At 43.1% G+C, this 14,358-nt stretch overlaps 1 protein-coding gene across 1 annotated transcript in view; it reads right to left on the bottom strand.

The window, feature by feature from the left end:
• LOC132831454 (GTPase HRas-like) overlaps positions 1-14,358 on the bottom strand; it is a 43,690-nt gene that overhangs the window by 18,428 nt on the left and 10,904 nt on the right. The window contains exon 2 of the mRNA XM_060849611.1: positions 1,018-1,147. Within this exon, the coding sequence (XP_060705594.1) occupies positions 1,018-1,128 (111 nt within the window). The 5' untranslated portion in view covers positions 1,129-1,147. The remainder of the gene's footprint in view (positions 1-1,017; positions 1,148-14,358) is intronic.

The raw sequence follows: 14,358 nt of genomic DNA, 5'->3' as shown, positions 1-14,358 counted from the left end.
CAATGCCGTAAGCAGAGGATATTTCCTGTAATTTGGACGATGGCTCCATTGACTGGAAACAGATTCTGGCATCAGCAGATCTCAGAGGCTGTACCTTTTCTTCGTTTTCCCAATTTTACTCACTTGTCAAACAAATTAGAGTGGTTTCCATCATGGAATCAGATATAATTTTCACAAGTTTCACTTATTAATCTTTATAGGGTTGTAGATTGCAGATTATGGTGGGGGTGTTTTTGCCATTAAGAGCTACCAGGAAAGAAACTAAAATGAGTACAGCCTATATTTGAGCCAGGAGGTACACGTTTGAATCCTGCCTGATCCAGAGTTCAGTAATAACATCTGAGCAGATTGATTAAAAACATTTTAACCTGGGCCCACCAGCAGTCAAAGGCTGGATTTTAAATGTAATCTCCATTTCATGCAAAAGCATTCTTCTGACACAATAAATTCTACTTAAATTACTTCCATTCAGTACAAATGCAAGACTATAAAGAAAACTTTAAACCATTACCTATACTTGACACATCTTTTCTTACCCATTAAACATTATAACTTCCGCACCTATTATTTATAACTGTGGCATCTTATCTACTTCATACTTTCCAGTTAAAGATCAAGCTCCAAATCAAGTCTTAAGCTACAAGCCATGAACCACTCCATTGCTTTTGTTTTCAAAAAGGGAAAGGTCCAGCTCATTCTCTGAACCATTGTTTATCCTGACAGATCAATTGGAGTAATTAAATTAAAGTAAAACAATCCCATTAATAGCGGTCATTAGCAGGGAGTTTAATGACATAACTATATAGATTAAAGTCAACTTTTGCTGTTTAGGGACTTGAGTTTTGTAAAATGTAAAAAAGATTAAAGTAAACATGAGAGTCTAAATGTATGATTCATTTCCTTATATTTAACTCTCCACAGACACAGTTAGTATGGTAGCTCCACAATTATTTCTTGTCTAGATTCCATTTGCCACTCTGGTCTCCAGGGAGCATTTTACATATTTTTTTGCCTTACCTCTATAGTTGGATCATATTCATCCACAAAGTGGTTTTGTATCAGCTGAATAGTTAGAGCACTCTTCCCAACACCACCAGCTCCTACGACCACCAATTTGTATTCTGTCATTGTCCTGTTAATATAGCACCTGGAAATAAATAGCATATAATACGATTATTAAAACAGCATTGTCCTCCTCCCAAAATGTTAATCTCATTACTCAAACTGGCTAGTACAAATTTAGAAATTTCTTTCATTCTTCTAAACCAGTTCACAAGGCGGCCAGGTCTGTCAATCAAAAGTTGGCGCAGAGGCAGAGCGGAAGAGTCGGACATCGCACAGAGCCGTGGTGATAGGGGACTCCATAGGGAGAGGAACTGACCAGGGTTTTTGTGGCAGCAGACGGGACTTAAGGATGGTGTGTTGCCTTCCTGGTGCCAGGGTGAAAGACATCGCGGACAGAGTGCGGGAAATCCTCAAGGACGAAGGTGAAGAGCCAGAGGTGGTGGTACATGTCGGCACAAATGATGTCGGGAAGAAGAGGAGGAACATACTACAGCGGGACTTCGGAGAACTAGGAAGAAAGCTGAAAAGCAGGACATCCAAGGTGGTTATCTCCGGTTTGCTTCCACTTCCTCAGGCTGGTGTGGCCAGAAACAGGGAGATAATGGACTTGAACGTGTGGTTGGGGAACTGGTGCAGGAAGCAAGGATTTGAGTTCTTGGATCACTGGGGTATGTTTTGTGGTAAGCATAAATTCTACAAGAGAGATGATTTGCACCTTAATAGGTTAGGGACCAGCATTCTGGCACGCAGGTTTGCTACTGCAACACAGCTACGTTTAAACTAAATAGCGGGAGGGGGAGGGGACAAACTGGAGGTTTAAAAAAGAAATTGAAGGGAAAGTTAGAACAAGAGAAGTCAAGAAAGACAATTGTATCAATGAGGCAGAAAACTCGGAAAGGGATCATGCTGTAAGGTTGAGTGAAATAGGGGTTGATGGGAAGGGTGAGAGCAGTAACAAATTAAAAATACTATATATGAATGCACGAAGCATTAGACATAAGATGAGCTTGAGGCTCTTTTGGAAATTAGCAGATACGATATTGTGGGGATAACTGAGACATGGCTTCAAGTGGACAGGGCCTGGGAAATGAATATTCAAGGCTACACGTGCTATCGTAAGGACAGACTGACGGGCAGAGGGGGTGGGGTAGCCATGTTGGTAAGGGAGGATATTCAGTCCTTTGCGTGGGGGGACCTAGAGTCAGGGGATGTAGAGTCAGTATGGATAGAGCTGTGAAATACTAAGGGTAAAAAGACCCTCTTGGGAGTCATCTACAGGCCCCAAAACAGTCGTCTGGATGTCGGATGCAAGATGAATCAGGAGCTGAAATTGGCTTGTCGCAAAGATGTTACTACAGTTGTTATGCAGGTAGACCGGGAGAATCAGGATGGTATTGGACCTCAAGAAAGAGACTTTGTGGAGTGCATCAGAGATGGATTCTTAGAGCAGCTGGTGCTGGAGTCGACCAGGGAGAAGGCAATTCTGGATCTGGTATTGTGTAACGAACCAGAATTGGTGAGAGACCTCGAAGTGAAGGAGCCATTGGGAAGTAGTGACCATAATACATTAAGCTTCAATCTGCAATTTGAGAGGGCGAGGGTACAGTCAGAAGTGACAGTACTTCTGTTGAATAAAGGGAACTATGGAGCTTGGAGGGAGGAGCTGGCCAAAGTTCAATGGTGCAATACCTTAGCAGGGATGAGGAACAATGGCAGATATTTCTGTGTATAATGCAGAAGTCCTAAAAGGAAGAAAGATCCCAGGAGGAGGCATGGGCAGCCGTGGCTGACGAGGGAAGTTAAGAAACATATAAAGTTAAAAGAGAAAAAGTATAACATAGCAAAGATAAGTGGGAAAACTGAGGACTGGGAAGCCTTTAAAGAGCAACAGAGGATTACTAAGAAGGAAATACGCAGAGGAAAAATGAGGTACAAAGGTAAACAGGCCAATAATATAAAAGGAGGATAGTAAAAGCTTTTTTAAGTATGTGCAAGGCAAAAAAATGGTTAGTAGAAAATGAGGTCTGTAGATGCTGGAGATCAGAGCTGAAAATATTTTGCTGGAAAAGCGCAGCAGGTCAGGCAGCATCCAAGGAACAGGAGAATCAACGTTTCGGGTGTAAGTGCTTCTTCAGGAGAAGAAGGGCTTATGCCTGAAACGTCGAATTTCCTGTTCCTTGGATGCTGCCTGACCTGCTGCGCTTTTCCAGCAACACATTTTCAGCAAAAAAAAATTGGTTAGGACTAAAACTGGGCCCTTGAAGACAGAAACAGGGGAATATAGCATTCCTGATGAAGGGCTTATGCTCGAAACGTCGAATTCTCTATTCCTGAGATGCTGCCTAACCTGCTGTGCTTTGACCAGCAACACATTTGCAGAATATATTACGGGAAACAAAGAAATGGCAGAAGAATTAAATGGGTACTTCAGATCTGTGTTCACTGGGGTAGACACAAGCAATCTCCCTGAGGTAACAGTGGCTGAAGGACTTGAACTCAAGGGAATCTATATTTGCCACGATTTGGTGTTGAAGAGACTGTTAGGTCTGAAGATTGATAAGTCTCCAGGGCCTGATGGTCTACATCCCAGGGTACTGAAGGAGGTAGCTCGAGAAATCATGGATGCGTTGGTGATTATTTTCCAGAGTTCAATAGATTCAGGGTCGGTTCCTGAGGATTGGAGGGTGGCTAATACCACTTTTTAAGAAAGGTGGGAGAGAGAAAGCTGGAAATTATAGACCAGTTAGTCTGACCTCAGTGGTGGGAAAGATGCTGGAGTCTATTATAAAGGATGAAATTACGGCACATCTGGATAGTAGTAACAGGATAGGTCAGAGTCAGCGTGGATTTATGAAGGGGAAATCGTGCTTGACTATTCTTCTGGAATTTTTTGAGGATGTAACTCTGAAGATCGATGAGGGAGATCCAGTAGGTGTAATGTACCTGGACTTTCAGAAAGCTTTTGATAAAGTCCCACATAGGAGGTTAGTGAGTGAACTTAGGGCGCATGGTATTGGGGGCAAAGTACTAGATTGGATTGAAAATTGGTTGGCTGATAGGAAACAAAGGGTAGTGATAAACGGCTCAATTTCGGAATGGCAGGCAGTGACCAGTGGGGTACCGCAGGGATCCGGGCTGGGACCGCAGCTTTTTACAATGTAAGTTAATGATATAGAAGATGGTATCAGCAATAACCATCTTTTTGCCTTGCACATACTTAAAAAAGCTTTTACTATCCTCCTTTATATTTGCTGATGATACTAAGCTGGGTGGCAGGGTGAAATGTGATGAGGATGTTAGGACATTACAGGGTGACCTGGATAGGTTAGGTGAGTGGGCGGATGCATGGCAGATGCAGTTTAATGTGGATAAATATATGGTTATCCACTTTGGTGGCAAGAACAGGAAGGCAGATTACTGCCTAAATGGAATCAATTTAGATAAAGGGGCAGTACAAAGAGATATGGGTGTTCTTGTACACCAGTCAATGAAGGCAAGCATGCAGGTACAGCAGGTAGTGAAGAAGGCTAATAGCATGCTGGCCTTCAAAAGATGAGGAATTGAATACAGAAGCAAAGAGGTGCTTCTGCAGCTGTACAGGGCCCTGGTGAGACCACACCTGGAGTACTGTGTGCAGTTCTGGTCTCCAAATTTGAGGAAAGACATTCTGGCTATTGAGGGAGTGCAGCGTAGGTTCACGAGGTCAATTCCTGGAATGGCGGGATTACCTTACACCGAAAGATTGAAGCGACTGGGCTTGTATACCCTTGAGTTAAGAAGACTGAGAGGGGATCTGATTGAGACATATAAGATTATGAAAGGATTGGACACTCTGGAAGCAGGAAACATGTTTCCGCTGATGGGTGAGTGCCAAACCAGAGGACACAGCTTAAAAATACGGGGTAGACCATTTAGGACAGAGATGAGGAGAAACTTCTTCACCCAGAGAGTGGTGGCTGTGTGGAATGCTCTGCCCCAGAGGGCAGTGGAGGCCCAGTCTCTGGATTCATTTAAGAAAGAGTTGGATAGAGCTCTCAAAGTTAGTGGAATCAAGGGTTACGGAGATAAGGCAGGAAGTGGATACTGATTAGGAATGATCAGCCATGATCATATTGAATGGCGGTGCAGGCTCGAAGGGCTGAATGGCAGCTATTGTCTATTGTAATTACTTGCTTGAGACTTTTAAACTATTCTAAAAATATTCTCCAATAGCTAATTAGATACTAACTTCTAACCATTCAAATTTAAATTGAAATAGAAAATTCTAGAAATACTTGGCCTAGCATTTTTGGAGGGACAAAAAGTTGATGTTTATCAGAATTCTGTTAGACACACTGAGTATTTCCAGCTGTTTCTATTTTTACGTCATATTTTCAGCATCCACAGTATCCTGCTTTTGTGTCAAGTTCAAATTCATTTACATTACCTGGCCCTCCCTGTATTCAGGGGCAATTGGGAATAGGCAACAAATGCTGGTCTTGTCAGCGATTCCCGCAACCAACGAAAGAACAAAATCCCTTAACCCTATCGTTACCAAAACATTGTCGAACTCAACATTTAATCTATGCAATGAATTAACCACGAGTGTGGTGCTGGCAAAACACAGTAGGTGAGGCAGCATCTGAGGAGCAGCAGAATCATTGTTTCAGCCATAAGCTCCTTATCAGGAAAGGCCCGAAACATCGATCCTCCTGCTCCTCGGATGCTGCCTCACCTGCTGTGCTTTGCCAGCACCAACTCGACCCTCACCTCCAGCATCTGCAGGACCCATTCTGCCGAATGAATTCACCACCACCACTAGGGGAAAGAATTCCAAACACTAATAACCGATTAATTTTTTCTCATCTTGGTTGGAAAATTCCTTATTTTGAAATTATGCCTCCCTTCAAGAGCATCCTACTCTGAAAGCCCCTCAAAACTAAATATATTTCAATCAAATTACCTCTCATTCTGTTAAACTTCGGTTATGATAAATCCAACCTCCTCAAACCCATAAAAATCAGACAAGTGAATGTTTTCTAAACTGCTTCCAATGCAAGTATATTCCTCGAGAAGACAAAACCTGCACACAATAATCTAGGTGCGGTCTCATCAATAGTCTGTACAGTTGCAATAAGTCTACTTTTAGAGTCCAGCCCTTGCAATAAAGGTCAAAGATTCCATTTGCCTTCCAGATCAATTTACTACACCCTCAAGCTTGTTTTATAATTCATGCACGATGACACACAGATTCTTTTAATATTACATGCTGCTTTTTGGTTTGTCTACGGTAATCCAAGGTAACGGCGGAGTAGGTTGCTTTAGCCAGAGCTCCACCTGTTCTTTTTCTTTTTTCTCCTCTTCTTTGAGTTGTTTTTCTTCTCTCCTGGCTTCAGTGCAGACATGACAAGGGGCCCTCTTGGCATGGCGTGGTATTCTCAATTTGCTTTCATGTCCATCTTTCCATCATCGGCAAAATTTGCTACAAATTTACAGCAGTACCTAGGGTTGTCAGTGGATTTCATTTTGAAGTCTATTTGCAAGATGATTTGTAAACTAGTTGGAATACAAATGTGGCACAATATAAGGCTGCTGGTCATTAAGAAATATTCTACATCTTTATGTTTACATCCCTGTATAGGTTCAAAGGAAGGAACATTAATTAGTACTAACATTCATAAGTTTGATGTTCATAAAATTGGGGACCACCCCTGTACACAGTCAGTCCCATCGTCCAAGTGCTATGAAGTTGAAGGTGTGGACTGTACCTTTGAGAGAGAGTGAATGCTGATGAATTTATTGGTTTTTCAGCTTGGAACCAATGAGATGATCTGATGTTTGGGATATAAAGAAGCAGGTGTTTTGAAAGATAGACAGAGAGTAAACTGCCATTGAGAGAGAGAGAGACAGAGTGAGAGAGAGAGAGAGAGTGTGAGAGTGAGAGAGAGTGAGTGAGTGAGTGAGAGTGAGTGAGAGAGAGTGAGTGAGAGAGAGTGAGTGTGAGAGAGTGAGTGTGAGAGAGTGAGTGTGAGAGAGTGAGTGTGAGAGAGTGAGTGTGAGAGAGTAAGAGAGAATGAGTGAGAGTGAGTGAAAGAGAGAGCGCGCGTGAGAGAGAGAGTGAGTGAGAGTGAGAGTGAGTGAGTGAGTGATCCTGATTTTCCCATCTCTTCTACTTGGAAGGCTGATGTAAAATATTTGTTCAAAGTCTCTATCATTTCTCAGCTTCCCATTCCTAACTCCCCAGTTTCAACTTTTAAGGGAACAATGTTCACTTTAACCTAGCTTTATATTTGAAAGTTTTCTAAATTTTTCCCCAAGCTAGCTTTTATCTCTTTACTGTTAGCAGGATCTTACCATCTGCAAATTGCTGCCAAGTTTCCTTAAATTGGCATAATCACTAATATAAAATTCATTTGCTGCAAATCACTTTGAAGGTATGTATTTGTTTTTAATCAGGGCAACCATTACAACTAACTTTTCAATATTCCACTCTTCACAGCAAACAGCAATTTGAATTCATAACCAAAACAATTTTACTGCAACTATATTGGCTGGATTATCTTATGGAGAAGGGACTGAGGAACACGGTCTATGTTCTCTACAGTTTTGATGAATGAGAGAAGATTTCATTGAAACTTATAAAATTCTTATAGGGTGAATGTGGATAAGATGATTCCCATCATTGGTGACTCTAGAAGCAGGAGCATAGTCTTAAATGCCCTGCCCTCATGTGATATTGAGTTGAGGAATGTCTGCACTCAGATGAAGAACCTTTGGAATTCTTTACTCCAGAGGGTTATGGAAACTCAATTTATTCAGCTTATAAACTGATTCAAGACAGAAATCATTACGTTTCTGGAGACTAATGACATCAAGGGGTATGGAGGTTTGCAGGGAGGGTTACATTGAGGAGATGATCAGACATAATTTAGAATGACAGACTATTCTTGATGGGCTGAATGGCCTGTTACTGCTGTCCCTATTAATATTCTTGGCCAAAGTTTTAAAAACCAGGCAGTTGGACTTGGTAGCAGTTTAAAGTAAAGCTACAAAGTTAAGCCTCGCACTGAATAAAATGCTCCTGCAGTAGGGAAAACAGGGTTTCTCAACATTGAACAGAGGCACAATCCAGGTCAGGTCTGAGGATTCTGGGTAATCCAAGATGGAGGACGGGAAAAAATTTCTGGCTGTAACAGCTGCTCCTTTATTGAGGTATTTTAGGTGTTGGAGACGATTTCCTTGAATTCCAGGAGCAGCAATTACTGTTTTATTTGCTGTTGCATTGTTTTGGAACGTTGGGGGAAAAAAAAGTCAAAACAACAGCAGATTTAAAAGGGAGAAGAACAAACAAAGGAAGCACATGGTGAGGTAAGTGCAGGAGAAAGAGAGAGAGAGAGAGAGAGAGCGAAAGAAACTGACACAGCAGTGAACCTGCACAGTTACTGCCTTTGCTGTTTGAATTCATGTTTCGCTGGACATTGTTAATTTTCCCAGACGCACTCCAAACAGTGAAATTCACAACTGATCTTGGAGGAACTGTTTGGGTGAGGTTCACATCACAGAAGCAAATAAGTGTATTGTTTTTAATTGTGACCTACAGAAAGTCTGCAGTAGTGAGTAGAGTGGATTCTTTCTTGATTATATGTTTTTTGAGATATGCCTCTTGATTAAACTTAAAATATAAGCCATAGCTATTAATTTAACCTGGGACAGTGTTTTGTAGAGGAATAAGACGGTGTTATTTTCTGGGTCTGTAGATTGTGAAGAGCAAAAATGGCCTTTAGTAGAGTGATATGCGCTTCTTGTCAGATGTGGGAGTTTAAAAAAAGAGTTTAAAGGTTACTGCGGATTATATCCGCAATAAATGCTGTTGGTTGCGAATCTTATCAGATCGAATGGATCAGTTGGAGAGACAGATAGAAGCAATGAGGAATTTGCAACAATAACAGTATGTGATAGATGGCAGTTATAGGAAGGGGGTGGGGAGAAGTCTCAGATGCAGTCACATAGATGGGTTTACTCCAGGAAGGGTAAGAGAGGTAGGCAGCTAGTGCAGGAGTCTTTTGTGGATATACCCATTTCAAACAGGTATGCTGTTTTGGAAAATGTAGGGGATGATAGATTCTCAGGGGAACGTAGCACGAACAGCCAAGTTTCTGGTATTGAGACTGGCTCTAATGCAACGAGGGGTACGTCGGGTTCCAAGAGATAAATTGTGTTAGGGGATTTTGTAGTCAGAGATACAGACAGATGTTTCTTTGGCCAGCAGAGAAAAAGCAGAATGGTGTGTTGCTTCCCTGGTGCCAGGATCAAGGATGTCTCAGAGACGGTGCAGAATGTTCTCACAGGGGAGAGGGGCCAGCAAGAGGTCATTGTCCACATTGGAACCAATGACATGGGAAGGGAAAAGGTTGAGATTCTGAAGGGAGATTACAGCGAGTTAGGCAGAAATTTCAAAAGGAGGTCCTCAAGGGTGGTAATATCTGGATTATTCCCGGTGCTACGAGCTAGTGAGGGCTGGAATAGGAGGATAGAGCAGATGAATGCATGGCTGAGGAGCTGGTGCATGGGAGAAGGATTCACATTTTTGGATCATTGGAATCTCTTTTGGGATAGAAGTGACCTGTACAAGAAGGACCTAAATTGGAAGGGGACTAATATACTGGCAGGGAAATTTGCTAAAACTGCTTGGGTGGATTTAAACCAGTAAGGTTTGGGGGGGGGGGGGGGGAAAGGGAACCCAGGGAGATAGTGAGGAAAGAGATCAATCTGAGACCAGTACAGTTGGGAACAGAAGCGAGTCAAACAAACAGTCAGGGTAGGCAGGGACAAGGTAGGACTAATAAATTAAACTGCATTTATTTCAATGCAAGGGGCCTAACAGGGAAGGCAGATGAACTCAGGGCATGGTTAGGAACATGGGACTGGGATATCATAGCAATTACAGAAACATGGCACAGGGATGGGCAGGACTGGCAGGTTAATGTTCCAGGATACAAATGCTACAGGAAGGATTGAAAAGGAGACAGGTGGGGGGTGGCATTTTTGATAGGGGATAGCATTACAGCTGTGCTGAGGGAGGATATTCCTGGAAATACATCCAGGGAAGTTATTTGGGTAGAACTGAGAAATGAGAACGGGATGATCCCCTTATTGGGATTGTATTATAGACCCCCGAATAATCAGAGGGAGATTGAGAAACAAACTTGTAAGGAGATGTCAGCTATCTGTAAGAATAATAGGATGGTTATGGTCGGGGATTTTAACACTATATGGCAAGTTAAGAGTTAACACTATATGAAAGTTAAGAGTTTAGATGGAGAGGAATTTGTTCAGTGTGTACAAGACAATTTTCTGATTCAGTATGTGGATGTACCTACTAGAGAATGTGCAAAACGTGACCTACTCTTGGGAAATAAGGCAAGGAACGTGATTGAGGTGTCAGTGGGGGAACACTTTGGGGCCAGCGACCATAATTCCAGTAGGTTTAAAATAGTTATGGAAAAGGATAGACCAAATCTAAAAGCTGAAGTTCTAACTTGGAGGAAGGCCAATTTTGACGGTATTAGACAGGAACTTTCAAAAGCTGATTGGGGGCAGATATTCGCAGGTAAAGGGACGGCTAAAAAAAGGGAAGAAGTGAGGTAATGAGAATCCAGAGAAAGTATATTCCTGTCAGGGTGAAAGGAAAGGCTGGTAGGTATAGGGAATGCTTGACGACTAAAGAAATTGAGGGTTTGGTTAAGAAAAAGAAGGAAGCATATGTCAGGTACAGACAAGATAGATCAAGTGAATCCTTAGAGTATAAAGGAAGTAGGAGTATACTTATGAGGGAAATCAGGAGGGCAAAAAGGGGGTATGGGATAGCTTTTGCAAATAGAGTTAAGAAGAATCCAAAGGGTTTTTACAAATACATTCAGGACAACAGGGTAACTAGAAAGAGAGAGAATAGGCTCTCTCAAAGATCAGCAAGGCGGCCTTTGTGTGGAGCCACAGAAAATGGGGGAAGATACTAAACGAGTATTTTGCATCAGTATTTACTGAGGAAAAGGATATGGAAGATAGAGAAAGTAGCAAAATAGATGGTGACACCTTGCAAAATGTCCATATTACACAGAGGAGAAAGTGCTGGATGTTTTGAAATGTATAAAGGTGGATAAATCCCCAGGATCTGATCAGGTGTACCCAAAAACTCTGGGAAGCTAAGGAAGTGATTGCTGAGCCTCTTACTGAGATATTTGTATCATCGATAGTCACAGGTAAGGTGCTGGAAGACTGGAGGTTGGCTAACATGGTGCCACTGTTTAAGAAGGGTGGTAAGGACAAGCCAGGGAACTATAGACCGGTGAGCCTGATGTCGGTGGTGGACAAGTTGTTGGAGGGAATCCTGAGGGACAGGATGTACATGTATTTGGAAAGGCAAGGACTGATTAGGGATAGTCAACATGGCTTTGTGCAGGGGAAATCATGTCTCACAAACTTGATTGAGTTTTTTGAAGAAGTAACAAAGTAGATTGATGAGGGTAGAGCAGTAGATGTGATCTATGTGGACTTCAGTAAGGCGTTCAACAAGGTTCCCCATGGGAGACTGATTAGCAAAGTTAGATCTCATGGAATACAGGGAGAACTAGCCATTTGGATACAGGACTGTCTGAAAGGTAAAAGACAGAGGGTGGTGTTGGAGGAGGGTTGTTTTTCAGACTGGAGGCCTGTGACCAGTGGAGTGCCACAAGGATTGATGCTGGACCCTCTACTTTTTATCATTTTATATAAATGAGCATAAGAGGTATAGTTAGTAAGTTTGCAGATGACACCAAAATTGGAGGTGTAGTGGACAGCAAAGAAGATTACCTTAGATTACAACAGGATCTGGACCAGATGGGCCAATGGGCTGAGAAGTGGCAGATGGAGTTTAATTCAGATAAATGCGAGGTGCTGCATTTTGGGAAAGCAAATCTTAGCAGGACTTATACACCTAATGGTAAGGTCCTAGGGAGTGTTGCTGAACAAAGAGATCTAGGAGTGCAAGTTCATAGCTCCTTGAAAGTGGAGTTGCAGATAGATAGGATAGTGAAGAAGGCATTTGGTATGCTTTCCTTTATTGGTCAGAGTATTGAGTATAGGAGTTTGGAGGTCATGTTGTGGCTGTACAGGACATTGGTTAGGCCACTGTTGGAATATTGCATGCAATTCTGGTCTCCTTCCTATCAGAAAGATGTTGCCAGGGTTGGAGGATCTGAGCTATAGGGAGAAGCTGAACAGGCTGGGGCTGTTTTCGCTGGAGCATCAGAGGCTGAGGGGTGACCTTATGGAGGTTTACAAAATTATGAGGGGGATGGATAGGACAAATAGGCAAAGTCTTTTCCCTGGGATTGGGGAGTCCAGAACTAGAGGGCATAGGTTTAGGGTGAGAGGGGAAAGATATAAAAGGGACCTAAGGGGCAACTTTTTCACACAGAGTGTGGTACGTGTATGGAATGAGCTGCCAGAGGAAGTGGTAGAGGCTGGTACTATTGCAACATTTAAAAGGCATCTGGATGGGTATATGAATAAGAAGGGTTTGGAGGGATATGGGCCGGGTGCTGGCAGGTGGGGCTAGATTGGATTGGGATATCTGGTCAGCATGGATGGGTTGGACTGAAGGGTGCGTTTCCGTGCTGCAAACCTCTATGACTATCAATTCATTACCAATCTGCAAAAGATACAAACTCAACAATTAATTATGTATAAATGCCAAAAGATCATAAGTGTACAGAGGTTCAAATTTTAGGATAAGCTAGAATTTCCAAGACAAAAATACACAGATGAAATGTAGGAGAGGAACTAATTTGCAGAACTACAGACCTAAATTGAACAGTTGTTTGCAAAAGAGTTCACATGCAAGACAGGATGAATGGCCTCTTGCATCATCAGTTTCTGACTTTAATTTAATAGAGAGAATCAGTGTCTGGGATGTTGAATAAATAGTTAGATGCCCCTGTTGGGTAACTTTTTAAAAAAAATTCACTCATGGGATGTGGGTGTCACAGGCCGGGCTGACTTTGTTTTGCACATCCCTAGTTACCCTTGAGATAATGGTGAGCTGCCTATTTGAACTGCTGAATATGCAATGGTTCAAGAATGCAGCTCACCATCACCTTCTCAAGGGCACGACGGTTGGTCATAAAATGCTGTAGTCAAATTGTGTGTTGCTGGAAAAGCACAGCAGGTCAGGCAGCATCTAGGCAGCAGAAGAATCAGTGTTTTGGGCATAAGCACTTCATTGGGAATGTTGGGAGGTGGAGCTGAGACATAAATAGAAGGATGGGGATGGGGCTGCAGGGGGAGAAGGTAGCTTGGAAGGCGATAAGTAGATACAGAGAAGGGGGAGATGGTAATAGATTAGATTACTTACAGTGTGGAAACAGGCCCTTCGGCCCAACAAGTCCACACCAACCTGCTGAAGCGCAACCCACCCATACCCCTACATTTACCCCTTACCTAACACTACGGGCAATTTAGCTTGGCCAATTCACCTGACCCGCACATCTTTGTGACTGTGGGAGGAAACCGGAGCACCCGGAGGAAACCCACGCAGACACGGGGAGAATGTGCAAACTCCACACAGTCAGTCACCTGAGGCGGGAATTGAACCCGGGTCTCTGGCGCTGTGAGGCAGCAGTGCTAACCACTGTGCCACCGTGCCACCCACCAATAGGTCGGAGAGGAAGGTGGAGTGGATAGGTGGGAAGGAAGATGGGCAGGTAGGTGAGTTCAAGAGGGGGGTGCTGAGTTGGATCTGGGACGAGGTCGGTGGTGGGTGGGAGAGTTGAGGTGGAGGGAGAGGAGATGAGGAAACTGGTGAAGTTGATGTTGATGTCATGTGGCTGGAGGGTCCCGGGTGGAAGATGAGGTGTTCTTCATCCAGGCGTCTGGTAGCTTGGATTTGGGGGTGGAGGTAGCCCAGGACTTGCATATCCTTGGTGGAATGGGATGGGGAGTTGATGTAGTCAGCCATAGGGTAGCGGGGTTGTTGAACTGTCCTACCTGTCCATTTTCCTTCCCACTCATCTGCTGCACTGTCCACTCTGACCTATCACCATTCCCCCCCACTTGCATCTACCGATCGCTTTCCCAGCTACCTCACCCCCAATTCTCTTATTTATCTCTCAGCCCCTCCCCCTACATTCCTGACAAAGGTCTTGTGCCCAAATTATCAACTCTCTCGCTCCTCAGATGTTGCCTGACCTGCTGTGCTTTTCGAGTGCGACATTTTTCAACTCTGATCTCCAGCATTTGCAGTCCCCACTTTCTCCCAGTTGCCATAAAATGTAT

Source organism: Hemiscyllium ocellatum, chromosome 33 (genome assembly GCF_020745735.1).
Source record: "Hemiscyllium ocellatum isolate sHemOce1 chromosome 33, sHemOce1.pat.X.cur, whole genome shotgun sequence".
NCBI lineage: Eukaryota > Metazoa > Chordata > Chondrichthyes > Orectolobiformes > Hemiscylliidae > Hemiscyllium > Hemiscyllium ocellatum.
Note: the sequence above shows the minus strand (reverse complement) of the source record. Positions and strands in the feature narration are given on the sequence as shown.